This window comes from Vipera ursinii, assembly GCF_947247035.1.
Source record: "Vipera ursinii genome assembly, chromosome: 1".
Classification (NCBI taxonomy): Eukaryota; Metazoa; Chordata; class Lepidosauria; order Squamata; family Viperidae; genus Vipera; species Vipera ursinii.
In genome coordinates this window covers 129197784-129213101 of record NC_139512.1, presented here as the reverse complement: position 1 = coordinate 129213101, position 15318 = coordinate 129197784, and the positions used below count along the sequence as shown (strand labels likewise).

At 37.5% G+C, this 15318-nt stretch overlaps 1 protein-coding gene across 3 annotated transcripts in view; it reads right to left on the bottom strand.

Annotated features, from left to right (window-relative positions):
• Positions 1–15318, bottom strand: part of PDIA5 (protein disulfide isomerase family A member 5) — a 255436-nt gene that overhangs the window by 120127 nt on the left and 119991 nt on the right. For all 3 annotated transcript variants that reach the window (XM_083349866.1, XM_083349868.1, XM_083349867.1), the window contains exons 4-5: positions 11589–11672; positions 9394–9439 (exon numbers count right to left, since the gene is read on the bottom strand). In XM_083349866.1, the coding sequence (XP_083205992.1) occupies positions 9394–9439; positions 11589–11672 (130 nt within the window). The remainder of the gene's footprint in view (positions 1–9393; positions 9440–11588; positions 11673–15318) is intronic.

Below are 15318 nucleotides of genomic sequence, written 5' to 3'. Positions count from 1 at the left end.
CAACTACAATAAACCTGTCAAATGCTGTCTTGGTCTTTCAGAGACTAGAAACAGAAATATTTGGTCTGCTTTTCCTATCAAGAGCTTTAAGGAATTCTTTCCCAGTATGTTTGTTTTTAAAAACAGATTCAGAGTACTGAATCCAAACATAGCATTTTCAGTAGAATATTTAGAAGAATAGATTAGAATTGGGAAAAGGCCATGCTGAACATCTACCTGTCTATCTATCTTATATCAGATAGATATAAGATAGATATCACATTTGTATAACACCCATCTTATCTACGTGACTTTGAGCAGTTTACAATAAAAACAATACAAAAATAGAAAAGCTACTAAGTCACTATAGGCCATCACCAATTCTACCTTGTGAGACTGTTCTGAGGAAAAGAACAAAGAAAGTGAACATATATAGTTCCATGGTGGAAAACTAAGACAAAAACCAAATGTTGTACAACAGAAATATCTGGTTACTAAAAAGTTACAAACTGTCAATGTGCTAGAATGCAACCAGAGTATTTCTTATAAACTGAACATTAAGTAGGACTTCAATCTCACCTATATCGCAAGATCAATGTACAAGTTATACTGCAGACTTAGCAGATACATCTTTCTCAATATACTATATAGTTGTGTGTCTATTTTTTTAATTAAATGTTCCATCATTTATTTATTAGACCTCATTTAGGAGCTCAATCTGATATAAAGAGCACTCTCTCTCCTCCTTTTCTCCCCACAACACTATGTGATAGGGCTATTAACAAGTGTATCTCAAGGACATAAGATAGTCCCAAAAAACCTTTCTAAAAACAAACATAGATGTCACAGACAAGTATTCTCTGTGCATCTATTCAGTGGACCCTAAAATCATGAAAACAGACAGATGGGAATTAGCAATTGTAGAAAGTAGGTTATATTTTGCTTCAAAATAAGATGTGGTTTAGCTACTTTACCTATTTTGCTTTAGTGCATTATATTTTTGGTCTATATTTTTGTGTAATGTTTATCTGTATTTTATGACCAACATGCCTATTCTTCGGATGGTGTGTGTAATCTATGTGGCCCATTTTAATTTTCTAGCAATGGATGACTGAAATATATGGTAGGTAGAAAGTTTTTCTGTATATGCTGATATTCACTGGTCTGCTTTTGTGGAAATGCATGTTTTGTGACTGATCACACCATTCTGTACGCCTGCCTTCAATATATGTGCAACATTCCAAATGTTACTCAGTCCCCCACAACAGTGTGGGGCAGGAAGGCATGGTTCTGTTTCAATCCAATGTATATAAGCAATTTCTTTTCATTGAAAAAGTATGACACCCTCCTTCCTTCCTTCCTTCCTTCCTTCCTTCCTTCCTTCCTTCCTTCCTTCCTTCCTTCCTTCCTTCTCTCCCTCCCTCCCTCCTCTTGCAAGCAAAAACTGTTCTCAGTATCATTCATCTGAATGCAGGGAGTCACATCCAGTTATTTAGATGCACTGCACACACCCTTTGGCTTTCTCTGCTTATCCACAGCTTTATCAGTATAAATTTTCCTCGGGGCAATCCTGAGGGACAGGGTGGAACTAATCTTTCAAGTGTTAAAGAAACTGGCTGCATTATTTAGCTTCAGAAATTCCTGCATACCAAATCCATGTGCTAGATTTGGGATCTTTAACATGGAGGCCACAAACATTTTTCTTGGGACTCCAAACTTCTTGATTATTTTAAATAAATTCTCTTTTAATATAAAAATAACTGGATACCTAGCATGTTGCAAAATTCCCTGTATAGTATTCAGTATAAACAGAACTGAAAAATACTTCATTCCTGGAGTTACAGCACAAGAGGCAGCATTTTGTTATTTTCCCAGTTTACTATTTTCTGATACTTAAACTCTTTTTAAAAACAATGGGAGATCTAAAGCCAAGGAAGTTTCTGCAATCCAAGGTTTATAAGGCAAGCTAAAAGCTGAGGAATTAAGGGGGAAAAATGCTGTACAATTCCTTTCCGATCTATCTAAGAGATATGATTAGGATGGGACAACTATTTAAAACATTTAGATTTTGTGATTTCTTTCCTTTATTAGCAAGGCTGCACGTGGATATTTACTTTCACAATCATATCCATTTCAGCAGTGTTTCCTCAAGTATGAAAAGAAGCTTAGACTACATATGCTTTTTCCATAAACTAACCATACCTATAGGCCCCCGTGATCTGTTGTTGATAACTGGGCCGCTGAACTTCATTAGCACGCATTCTGTTTCAGCAAAAACATTGCCAATATAAAATGGGCTAGTTTTTATGTGCAGAAAACAATAAAGGCTCAACAAAGATTCATATAACTGTGATTGTGGGTGAGTTCCTCCCAGCCATGACCTTGTGAAGGGAGTCAAAGCATTGAGTACCTATCTTACTGAGTTTAATGAGGTAAAGGTAACATTTCTTTCACCTTGCATCTGCAATCTAATAATCTAGGTTTATCACAACTTCTAGATCTCTTTTGGGTAATTTAAGAAAAGGGAACGCTGCTTAAGAAATCATTTTCAAAAACCTAGAAGAAAACTTATGCATCCATTCAGAGGAAACTGCTGAATGTTTGAGAGGAAACTCTGGATCTCCACTCCTCTTAGGCATAATCTTACATGAGTATAAAAAGCCACCCTGGGCTGCAGCCCAAGAAAGAAAACATGTTTAAAATACAGAAGAGCATATGTGGAGAGCTTTGTTCATTCTTGCTGATTTGACACAAAATGAAGTGTTGAATCTATTAACAGTTTAAAAACAGCACACGCAAATTAAAGGCAAGAGCACAAACAGCAGGATGAACTGAAGAGGATTCTCTTCAGAGAGAGGAGAGAGATTTCAAGTAAAATAAAGGTTTGATCCTAGACTAAGTCATATAAAACAAATTGCATTTTAAAGCAATCTCTGTTGAGTTATTCAAATAATTGTTTCTGTCTCTCTTGTTATTGATAAATATACAAATTGTGAGCCCTAAGGCAGGGAATTGTTGCTTTAATATTGTTAATAACAAATACAACTAAAGATTCTAATGTGAGTTTTCATATCTTTTATCAATAACTCAGACAATATTTATTCTGGAGCCTGATTTTTAAAGTCTTCAAAATTTAATTATGAATTAGAACCTGTTATCACTGAACAGCTTTCCCTAATGTCCAGATATATGTCAATGTTCAGAATTCCAGTAATCTCAAAGAACAGCAGGTTGCAGAGAGCTGACGTAAAAGGTTATAAGAAAAACAGAATGCATTGAAATCAGAAAAGGTGACTGCTGAGCTATTTTTGTTTTTATCCACATGTACAGAATAAAAAAGAGAGGAACTTTAGCATACGGCCCAGCTGCATCGTGCAGGACAAGATTAAACCCTCTCTTTTTTGTTGTTCAAAATCAAACAAATTTTTGGACTAGAATATTATGTAAATTGAATAAGCTTGACTTAATCTGCAGAATCTCTTTCTCTCTGTGAATAAAATTCTACATTCAAAAGTTTATTTATTTATTTATTTATTTTTGGGACTTATATGCCGCCCTATCTCCCGAAGGACTCAGGGCGGCCAACAACAATAAAAACAACAATACAAAAGTTAAAAGAAATTAAATAAACAGCCCCAAAATAAATTAACTAAACAATTAAAAATTAAAACATTTTAAAAACCTGTCGTCAATCCAGGTCAGCCTGATGAAAAAGGAAAGTTTTGAGGTCGCGGCGAAAGAACCGGAGATCCGGGGCCATCTGGAGCTCAAGGGGGAGTTGGTTCCACAGGGCTGGCGCTCCCACAGAGAAGGCTCTCCCCCTGGGGGTCACCAGCTGACATTGTCTAGCCGACGGCACCCTGAGGAGGCCCTCTCTGTGTGAGCGCACTGAGCGATGAGAAGTTGTCCCCGGCAGCAGATGGTCTTGCAAATATCCTGGGCCTAGGCCATGTAGGGCTTTAAAGGTAAGTACCAACACCTTAAATCTTAAGTTAACAATATATCTCAGATACTGGTTGCTTAGCATTAGCAGGATGAGACAGCTTTAAGGTTCAAAGTATTCGTCTACTCAAACAGCAGTGGCCAGATTTCACCATGGGTGAGATATAAAAAGAAATGCCTCCTGGTAGGCATAACTGTCACATAATCTTACAGATGTGGTCATCGACATGATTTAACAGTTGTTATAGAGTCTACATAATTATTTTAAGAAGGTTCATTCTTATTTCTGTTGAATAATCATTAGAAACATTCTGCATACCACTTATAGCAGAACAAATGTTGGAAGCTTGTTTCAAGTGCCACATAAAGAGCCCCTGTATTTTTTTCAGCTGGATTTTTTCATCATCTTGATTTAGGCAAAACACTACTGTAGCAGCTGCCATCAGTTCCAGCAAGAGAGAAATTTTGGATTGCTTAAAAAAAAAAGATCTGTCAACAACTTTTTGGGACTTTGTTCTGGACCTGCATGATAGCTGTATTAGTTGAGGAGAAGGCTATATCTAAGCACTAACTAGTCTCTACCTGGCTTTAGCCTAGCTAGTAAGTGTTTGGTAAGAAAATAATTATCTTCTCTTCCCAAAAAGAAGTTCTTTTTGATTACTGCTGGGTTGGGTATTTCTCCTCTAGAATTGCATGGTTTAGCCTTAGCATGTGTTCTGTTTTAGAATATAGGTAGTTCTTGCTTAATGAACATTCAGCATTTAGCTTCCGTTCAAAGTTACGGTCACACTTGAATGAATAGTACTTAAGCTCAGTCCCCGAGGTCACATGAACAAAATTCAAGTGCTTCGCAGCCCACCCAACTTACAACCACAGGGGCATTTCAACTGCTGAGAAAGCACACCTTGGCTGGCCCTATGCAAGGCAGCTGCTGGCTGCACCAGGCTCTCTTTTCAAGGCTGCTTGTACTTTTCTCTGAACAGCCTATGTCGTTCTTGCAATGCTTCAGAAAGTCTTCAGAAAGCTTCCAAGGCTTTGCACAGCCCTAAAAGAAGGCTATACCTACATTCTCCAAACTGTATATATCGTTTGTAATGGTATGTGGGAATGGCCTGCCTCTTTGGAGATGGGCTTGAGATGCTGCCTAGGGAGCAGTCAGATAAAAGAGAGCTTAGCCCGCAGCTGTATAGCGGGTAGAACAAAAAACTCAAGAGGGACAATCCTTAAGTTCTTGGACTGTAAAGGAAATGGAGAAGAATTGTACTTTCAGACTTGCAAGATTCTACTAATATATCTTTACAATAAAGTAGAAGTGGCTTATTTGGTCAGGTTTTATGACAGATCTACCTGGTAAGGCTCATATCGTTCCTGTGATGCTTTGGAAAGTCTTCAGAAAACAGCAGGAAGAAACTGGCTCTTCCTCCTGTCTCCCAAGGTCATTTCCACTTGCCATTACAGCCCACCTTGACAGAAGCAGAAGATCACTCAGCAAGCAGGTCTACTGCCAGACAGAAAGTTTAGAATTGCTGCCTGGTCTAAATGAGCATCTCTTTCTGAAAACTATTTATTAACTTCTCCCTACAGGAATCACTGGGATAGGCCTGTGTCACTCTTACTGGCAGAGGAGGCATGCTGTGGGCACCGTAGGCCTGATTAGTCCGGCTGGTAGGATCCAAGAAAAGGGCCTTCTCTCCCATTGCACCTGCTCTCTGGAACATCTTGCCCCCAAAATGAGATTGACTCCAACCCTCCCAATTTTCCATAAGAGCCTAAAGACCTGGGAAGCATCACAGTGGAGGGGTTGATCGATTAAGAACAAATCCCACCTCCCTCCCATCCTGGGTCTTGCTACGCTGAAAAACCATACACTTGTTATGTTTTTATATTCATGCCTCATTTTTTTTTACTAAACTTATTCAGTGACACAATCAGAGTGCTAAAAAATTTAACACATTGGAGTATCAAAATTATTTAAAACAGTTAAAAAGTTCAAAGGGTAACAGCTTTAGTTCTTGCTTGAGAGAATAAAATAGAACCCAGAGAGATTTGAGCCATTCCATGGAAATCTATTTCATTATTCTACACCTCTTAGTCTTAGGAAACCTCTCCTGATGTCAATTAAAAACTACTTTGTTGTAAAAAAAATTGTCCCATTTTTTTGGAACTACTCTGCTCCATTTGCTAGTCCTTCAGATATCTGAAGGTAGCTATCATGCCTCCCCATAGTCTTTACTTCTGCAGATTAAGAAGATACCATATTTCTAAATATTCCTGACAGGTTTTTCCTTCCAGGCCCCTTCTAATCTTGCTCGGTTTCCTTCAGATATGCTCCAGTTTATCAGTCTCCTTTCTAAAATGCAATGCCCCAAATGGGATGCAGTATTCTAGCTATGGTATGACAAGTACAGAATAGAGTACTGTAGAACAGTGGCTTTTCTTGACCCTGAGGCTATTCCTCTGTACATGCAGTCTAGGTAGCACTGACTTTTCTGCAACTGCATAAAACTGTTGCCTCATGTTCAGCCTATGATCCACCAAGACAGGGGTCTCCAACCCCCGATCCATTACCTATCGTGAACTGGGTCATGCAAGCGGTGGGCAAGCTCACAAAGCACCTTTTGTGCAAGCGGCAGGTACATGCACAAAACCATCCTCTCCCCCACCCCACCGCCACTGCTGCTAGTCCACAGAGCCAGAAAGTGCACCAAGAGTGCACCAAGACACTCAGATTTTTTTTTTCTGCTCATGGTGAAATAGTAGGCCATTACTATAATTACCTGCTGATATCTCTCGCCTTCCAGGAATTAATCAATTCCCCTTTTAAAGCTATCTGAAGTTTATGTGTATGAAGTAATTTATTCTGTCTGCTCTGAATCCAACAAATGTTTGCAAAAGCAAACACTTGCTCTGTCCTATTTATGCACTTTGCATAATTTTATAAGCTGCTTTAATGTTCCCTTATTTTGCTCAATATAAAGAAGACTAAATGCTTCAGTTGTCCCCCCCCCCAAAGCTGCTTCTGTAGCATCTGTATACTCTTTTCTGCACCTTCTCTACCTTTAAGATTTTTGAAAGATTAAAACACAGGTAGAACATTTCATAGAAACATAGAAAACTGATGGCAGAAAAAGACCTAGTGGTCCATCAAATCTGCCATTTGAGTTATTGTTTTTTTTAAAAATGTCAGATAATGGACGTGTTTATCCTAAGCATATTTTTAAACCCCATTACTAACAACTGACCACTACCTCCACTAGAAGTTAGTTCCAAGCTTCCCCTACTCTTTCTGTGTGGTAATGCTTTCTAACATTACTTTTGAACTTCCCTCCTGTCAGTCTGGAGTTATGCCCCTGTGTTCTTAATTTTTGCTTGGTGTTGAAAATATTGCTCTACAACCTTATTCACACCCTGAATATATTTATTGGTTTCAATCACGATTCCTCTTTCCCTTTGTCTGCATATACTCAGTATTCCAATCTTTCCTGATATTCTTTTGTCTCTCAGAGCTTGTATCATTTTTGTTGCCCATCTCTGGACTTGCTCAATCTTGTCAATATCTTTTTTAAGCGAGGTCTCCAGAACTGGACACAGTACTTCAAATGGGGTCTGACTAAAGCCCTCTATAGTGGTATTAGGACCTTCTGGTGATCCCTTTAGTGATGCATCCCAGAATATTTATTTTTTCCAGAATTTCAAGGATAGCAAGGCTTAACTTATTCAAACATGGAACTTTCCCCATGCTGATAGCCTGGGCTACCATGCTAAATAAAATGGATTCATAAAAATTCATAGCTTAAAATTTGGAGACGTTCTGGAGGCTAGGGTAAAAATCTGGGGTTACATTTTTACAAGGTAAATTCAACTGAGCTGAACAGTGGATTCCAGTAGCAGAATTCTTTAACGATGTTCTCGAGCTCAATATAGTTAGTTCTCATTTAGCGATCAGAATAAGGACCAGCAACTTGGTCCTTAAGCAAAACAGTCATTAAGTGAAAATATGACTGTATTTATTATCTTACTTCAGCTTTCCTTTGCTTTACAGACCTGCAAAGGTAATAAATGCAAGGATTGGTCACAAAGTTACTTTTTTATTACTGTCGTAACCGAGAATGATCGCTAACCAAAGACTATTTGTACATCTCTTGAAATAAATGCAGAGGCAGAGCCAACTGAAATTCCTATGCCTCATGAGATTTCTTTGTGAATTATTTTATTTCTTAAAGCTGCTACTGTGCTAGGTCCAAATTTAGAAGTCACCCCACCAGAGGCACTCAACCTTTCTCTGTAGAGAAGGAGGACAACCTGTGCTAAGTTACTATTCCTTCTTGATCCTCACTATTTGCCTACTTGGAATTGGGAACCATAAGCCAAAAGTCTCCAAATTTTGGCAAAGGAGTCACCTACTAGGCCAGTGATGGCGAAACTTTTAGAGACCGAGTGCCCAAACTGCAACCCAAAATCCACTTATGTATTGTCAGGTGCTGGGTGGGCGTGGCCCACTGGGTGGGTGTGGCCCACTGGGTGGGCGTGGCTTCGGTGGTAATGGCAGACTGGGTGGGACTAAAAAGTTCAATCAATTCCAACTTTGCGAGATCTTTTTTTTCCCTGTGAGAAGTTGAAATTGATTTATTGGTTGAACTTACTTTTTTTTTTGCACACAGTGGTGGAGGCCTAAAGTGAAAAGCTTTTATAAAACCCAGCTGAAGGTCTAGGACTGGAGTGATGACCCATGTGCCCGCAGAGAAGGCTCTACATGCCGCCTGTGGCACACCTGGCATAGGCTCGCCACCACGGTACTAGGCAAAACCCCCAGCCTCTGACAATGGCTCAAACCCCAGAGATGGAGCTTCTTTAACCTAGTCTACTTTCTGGTGTCCTCTAGAGGCCGTTTTTCTCTGAAGTTCTTTCTTTGTGTAAATCCTATTAGGGCCAGGCAGGAAAGAGAAGGAAAACCATGGTTAAGGAGGAAGGCCACTTCACCCATTCTAGATTGAAGCAACTTCTCAGTGAGTTTAATCTATGTCTCCAATGAGATCTTGAAAAAAGCCAATTCATCTCTCTTTTAATCTTGTTTCATAGCCAATGAAAAAATAATAATAAAAAGATGAGTATTTTCCTAATCACCCTGAGTTCCATGCTATTAGATATAGGCTGGCATAAAAGGGAACTTAGAGCAAAGCCGAGATCTTCTCATTAAAAACAATTGCAATAACCATCCCTCTCCCTTTGTTAGCAAATTGCAATGAAGCTGCAATTTAGCATTATCTCAATGTAGTTAATCACACATAAATTCACAGGATGTTTGGCATGCATATGTACAGGAGATTTCAGACCTTTAGGTCACTCAAACAGTTGTTTACAAAATGTACCACCTCTCTCCCATCCAAAAACAAAGCTGCATATATTAACATCTTTTCTACATCCAAACACAGCCTTTTTTTCCCAAAAGGTTTGGAACAACTGTAAATTTACCTTCAGTGTAAATGCTCTGTTATATTCAGTGTGAAATGCGCCATCTCTGTAAAGAAGGAAAACAGTAATTAATTTTAGCAACGCCATTAGAAAATCGGGAAGCTCTTTATTCTGGCCAGATTAAATGAACTTTTTGTCATTTTTGCAAGCTTGTTCAAAACAATGAAAAACAAGTTTTTGAAACAAACAGGTCTCTAATGGGTAATCACTCCTTCAACCCTTAATGAGACCATTTACCACAGACCAGGTTTAGGGAGTGGCAGATACACAGGGGAACTTTCATTAACAGTGCACTGCTCTATTTAGGCAGTTTAATCCCCACAGAACAAAAGCAGATATTATGCTCAAGTCCTCTGAAATCAATGAACTGAGAAAATACTTTCAACTTATTCAGAAAACATTGCTAGAGACCACCTTACTGAAATGAATCAAGGAGCATAGAGGTAGCTCAAAGTAACTCAAAGTGTTGGTATTAGTTTCTGAACCGTTTTTCAAACAGAACAGCTTTTAAAAACGCTAACCAATTCAGGATCATATTGACATGATTTTCCCTATTTCTTTCACACCAGATTTGAAAAAAAGAGATAATTTCGAGAAATCACTTTAACCCTCTACTGCTGCTGCTTGTACTGGAATAAAAAATTATTATGCTATTGATCTGTAAAACACTTTTATTGAGGCAGTGCCCTAAAGGTGCAACACACTTTTGTTATCGTAAAACAAAAAGCTCTATAATAATAAACATACATACATATGTTGCCAGCTGTTTATAACACTGCTTACCATCTCTCTATAGAAAAGAGAGAGGTGACAGCCAGTCAGAATGTTGAGGTCTTGCCTACTTATGATGCCTGAAATTTTTAGAGTGAAAGGATTGGTCTTGTGCTACTGGTAGCTGATCAGCTCCAAATTTGGAATGAAGCCGGACATCAGCTTATTCATGTTCTTGGTGAGCATTTTGTCCTGAACACAGAAGTAAGTCCATGGGAATGAGAGACTGATGAAGTTGATCAGCAGATGTATCAAAATTGCCAGGCTGCAACTTGCTCCAAGAAATCTGAAGTGAGCTAAAATTCTGCATCCCTCTTTAATTAGACAATAAAGAAGTAACACTTGGTAGGGAAATATTTAAGGAATGGTAAGTAAGCCTCTGCTCTGGTGATCACCATTGAGTCCTACTTCTTGTAAAGGAAGACTGAATCAGACTCAAGGACTCTTGTTCCTGTTCAAGGAAGTGTAACTTATGAGAACCACAGCTGTCACTTTTCTGTGCTAGGGGAATGATCTCTACTCAAGAGCAATGACATCTGGAGCTTCAAGAACAATGCAAAGCAAACTTAAGTTAGCATTCTTCTGAAATACGGATGGAGAGATACACAAAATATGAATGTATAGTTTAGCTTGGCAAGTTGACTGAAAGAGCATTGAAACAAAGTTTTCCCCATACCCACTTGAAGCGGGAAATTATGGCCTGTATTTGATAGGACTCCAACTTGTAGCAAATGCACAGATTAATCAAGCTCCCATCCCTGCACCCGAATTTCCCACAGACATACACAATACACATACACAGGGGGTCAAACTCAACCTTGGGAATAATTCCAGCAGAGCTGGGGCTGACAAGGATGGTAAAAAATTATAAAGCATTCAATGTACAAATCAGATTTGTATCTATTATATACAGTAATCTAGATTACCGGTAAGCTTTTTAAAATCATATTAGTATGCACAAGGCAGTCAAGCAAGGATTCTGAACTCTCATGGAAATCAGTTAAGAAAAATTGACTCAACTTCAATCAGAATTTAACTAGGGACTACCAGATTATTGCAAGCAATCTTGGACATCTGGCCAGCATGGGTTTTAACCTTCACAATGGAATTCACTGGCAGTCAAAATGTGGAGGAAGCAGAAACTAGAATACAAATATTCAATTAAACAATCACTGTGTTAAAAAGCAAGATCATTCATATATGGTACAGGCTACTAGCCTATTCTGATTTAGACTTAAAAAGATTTTTATAAGCCACCCAAAGTCATTGAGAGTGAGTTGGTTAGCCAAAGAAATGTTCTTGAATAAACAAACAAATGTATATAACCCTGTATAGGATTGTATTGTGCAACTATGTCATTCTCAAAGCCAGGGAGCTTCCTAGCAATTTCAGCATAATAGCCATTAACCCACTCATGCACATACTTGTAGTGTAGTAATTCTACCCCTTTCTCTTTCAGACCAGGATCAACCTTCATCTTCTTGCATAGTTTTCGGCTTTCTGAATCACTGTAAGAGAAAAATGAAAATATTTTATCTTTAATAAAGTGTTAGTATCATATTACAATTAATATTAACTATAAGCATATTATTCCAGTTTAGCAGCTCTACTTAACGTAGGTAATACTTTAGATCAAATAAAAATCCACATTAAATAGATACAAAGAGGAGGAGAGAGGAAGTATTAAATATTGAAATAAAAGAAATTTTGGTTACTAATTTAAGATATTTGGAAATCATTAGAAAATAAAAATATTATATTGTATTATTAATTTGTTGATGTAAATGGCAAGAACGTAAATAGATAAGACGTGTATCCTGAACATCAGATTTCATAAGGAATTGTGATAAAGGGAATTGGGGTCATTTATAATTTGGAAATGAAAATATTACACGTTAAATGTAAATGTTAATGGTAAATCAAAATTGGGAAAAAGTCATTAGGTTACTGATTGTCTAAAAGACTGAGTGTTAACATAAATAAGATATATATATATATATATATATATATATATATATATATATATATATATATATATATATATATATAACTATTGATAAAATGTAAGAAGGCTGCTTTTATGTGATTATTAGAATAAAAATTGTGTTAATTCAAATATGAGACAGTGTATATTAAGAGGAAAAGAGAGAAAATATTTACTGTATTAGGTTGAGATTTGTACCAATCATATTTGTATGTAATTGGATTATTGTAACAGTCACTACGTTGCTTTTCGATTATGTAGTTGTAATATTAGAAAACCAATAAAATTTATAATAAAAAAATTCACATTAAATATCAAAGTTTCAGTTGTAATTTCTGGGCTTTTTGAACATTTTGATTATATTTCCTTCATAAAGAAGTTAAAGCCATTCTATTTCTATATACTTTAAAGATAGCAGCTGTGATCATTTCAACATGGTTTAATGTTCTGATTGTAATTTTATAATGTAAAAGCTTTAAATTAATTTTTCATTGTTGTTTGGTTGTACATCAACTCGGCTACATGCCAGGCAGGAAATTCAATTTGTGAATTTGAAATCACATTAGAGCCTGAAGAAAAAACAGCATCTAGCAGAACCTACTTTATTTGAGATAAACAACCTTTAAAAAAAAAGCAATAGTTTCTTCTTACAAGATTTTTCTGAACCTGCTTTTTCCACTATGCCAGTTCTCAATGGAAAAAGTAACAATAAACCGATATTAACAATAGAATGATGAAATGCTAACATAAAATCATTAATGTTCCATGCTTCACAGATAACTTTTGACTATAAGGTTGTGTGTGTGTGTGTGTGTGTGTGTGTGTGTGTGTGTTGTATGTATATGTAAAGCATATGTAATCAGTTCAATAAGGCATAAGTATTTTTCTTGTTCCTCTTTTTTTACAGCATCATTATTTAGTTTCGTGCTTTTCTTGCAGCTCTCTTTCCTTCAGCCCACTTTTGCCTCTATTTTTTTTTTCTCTCTCTCTCTCTGTGGCTTTGCTATTTTTGCTGCTAGAAGGGAGAACGGTACCTGTAATACGTGTATGGGCATTTAATGAAAGTGACATGTGTGAGAGACAATAGTTGGTATATGCAATGAGGATCAGTTTCACAAATGGGGAACCTCCTTGTACTGAAAATTAATTCTAAATAGTGATTGTTTCAATGAATATGTACGTTTGGGATGGAATTTCTGGCAAGTATACCTACACACATGGACACACACAAGCAGACAAATATTTCTGACATTCACTCATATTCAGAAGGGGAAATCCTAAGTTTATTTTTCCCTGACGTTGGCAAGGGGAAGAAGCTGGACATTGCTTAGAATATTTATCCTTCTTTTTCTGTGATTGATTCCCAGATAAGCTTTCCAAGAAGTGCTATAGAATGAAAATACCACTATTGATAAAGCCCTACCGCAGACGCACTTGGACAAATGCAAGTAAGAACATGTGCAAATACATAAGAATATATATGATAATCAGACGCAACTAGATCTATTTTAACTAGATTTTCCAAATCTCAGACAGGATTTCTACTTTTTTATACAGTAATTTTATTAAAGATTATAAGAAAACTAATACAAAGTAAAAATAAAATAAAAGAAAGGGTGCAGAAAAAGGGAAATAGAAATAAATAAATAAAAATACATGTGTGTGTGATTTCCCATCTTCATCACAAGTATAAACAATTTTAGTAACTTATCACCTTATCACATGACAAATATATTAATGAGTGCATTAGCTCTAGAAATGGTCACATTGGAAAATTGCTGTTAGAGGCATGCATCACAAATTTATTGTGAGGCTCCCTGTACTTTTTCTTATTTTTTAAAGGTTATATAATCCTGTTTGCATAAGAAAATCTGTCTAGAAGTGGGGCGGGGCCAGCGCCGTGGCAGGACAACAGCCTGTGGAAGCTCCCGAAGGATTGTCGCTTTTCAGCTGTTTGGGGGATCTGTCTGAGTTTCAGACAGATCAGAGCTGTCCTGTAGGGATGGTGAAGAAGGGAGGCACAGTTTTGGCAGCACAGGAGAGATTGCAACCTCCTGGAGAGCCGATGGAAGCTTCCCGGACTAGCAGCTGTCAGATGGCCATTGCGAGCCGTCACAAGCCAGGGCGGCCACTTGGAAGATCTTGAAAGTAAGTTTGCAGGATTGCCTGGGTGAGAAGATTGAGAATCCTTAAATGCTGGAAACTGGGAGGGGGGGAATAAGAAGAATTTGAAGCCGTGGAGAAGTGGGGGAGGGGAGCGGATTTTTAAACTGCTCCCCTCCTGGAACTGTAGCAGCGGATAACAATGGAAGGCAAAAAAGGCAATGAATCAAGTATCTCGGCTGAGAATACCCTTGAAGCTTAAGAAAAAAAGGGAGAGTAAGTGACCTTGAATGACAGCTGCTGGACTCACTGATAAGAAGTTTACAGAGTCTGTTTTGGTTTTTTTTTTTTAGTTTGTGGAATGGTGGATTGTTTTTTACTTTGATTTTTTTTTCTTTTGGACTAAGGCACAGAGCCTCTGAAACGAACGAAGAGCGTAACCTGTATGGATTAATTTCTTTCTTCTTTTTTTTTAGATATAAGGATATTTGCCTTTTTCATTCTCTTTTTCTTTCCTTTTCCCTTTGTACTCACCTTTACTTATCGCTGACATTTTTCGTACTCTTTTTTTTTTTGGAGTACATTTGGATTATAATACCCCATTGACATTTGGATTACAAACTACTGGAGAAAATGAAGAAGACCACAACACACCCAGCAACAGCTGCCCTAATATCACCGAGTCCGGTGGCACAGAAATCACTGGACAACACAACGCAGCAAGATAGATCAAACATGGAATTGAAAAATATGATACTGGCTCTACACACAAAGAAGGGATTGGCAAAGTAGAAGAGGACCTAAAAGAGGTCAAAGAACTGATGGAGAAAAATGAACAAAGATTGCAACAAGCGGAAGAAAGAATTGAATTAACAGATAAGAGACTAGAGGAGATTGATAACCGACTTACATTAACAGACAGGAACCAGGAGAAAATGATCATTGCTTTAGAGATGGATAGAGCTGATTATTATTTAAGATTCCACAATGTTGAAGAAGAAAAGGGAGAGAACCTAGCAGATGTAATGGCGGGAATATTAGCAGAAGCATTGAAGGAAAGCAAGGAA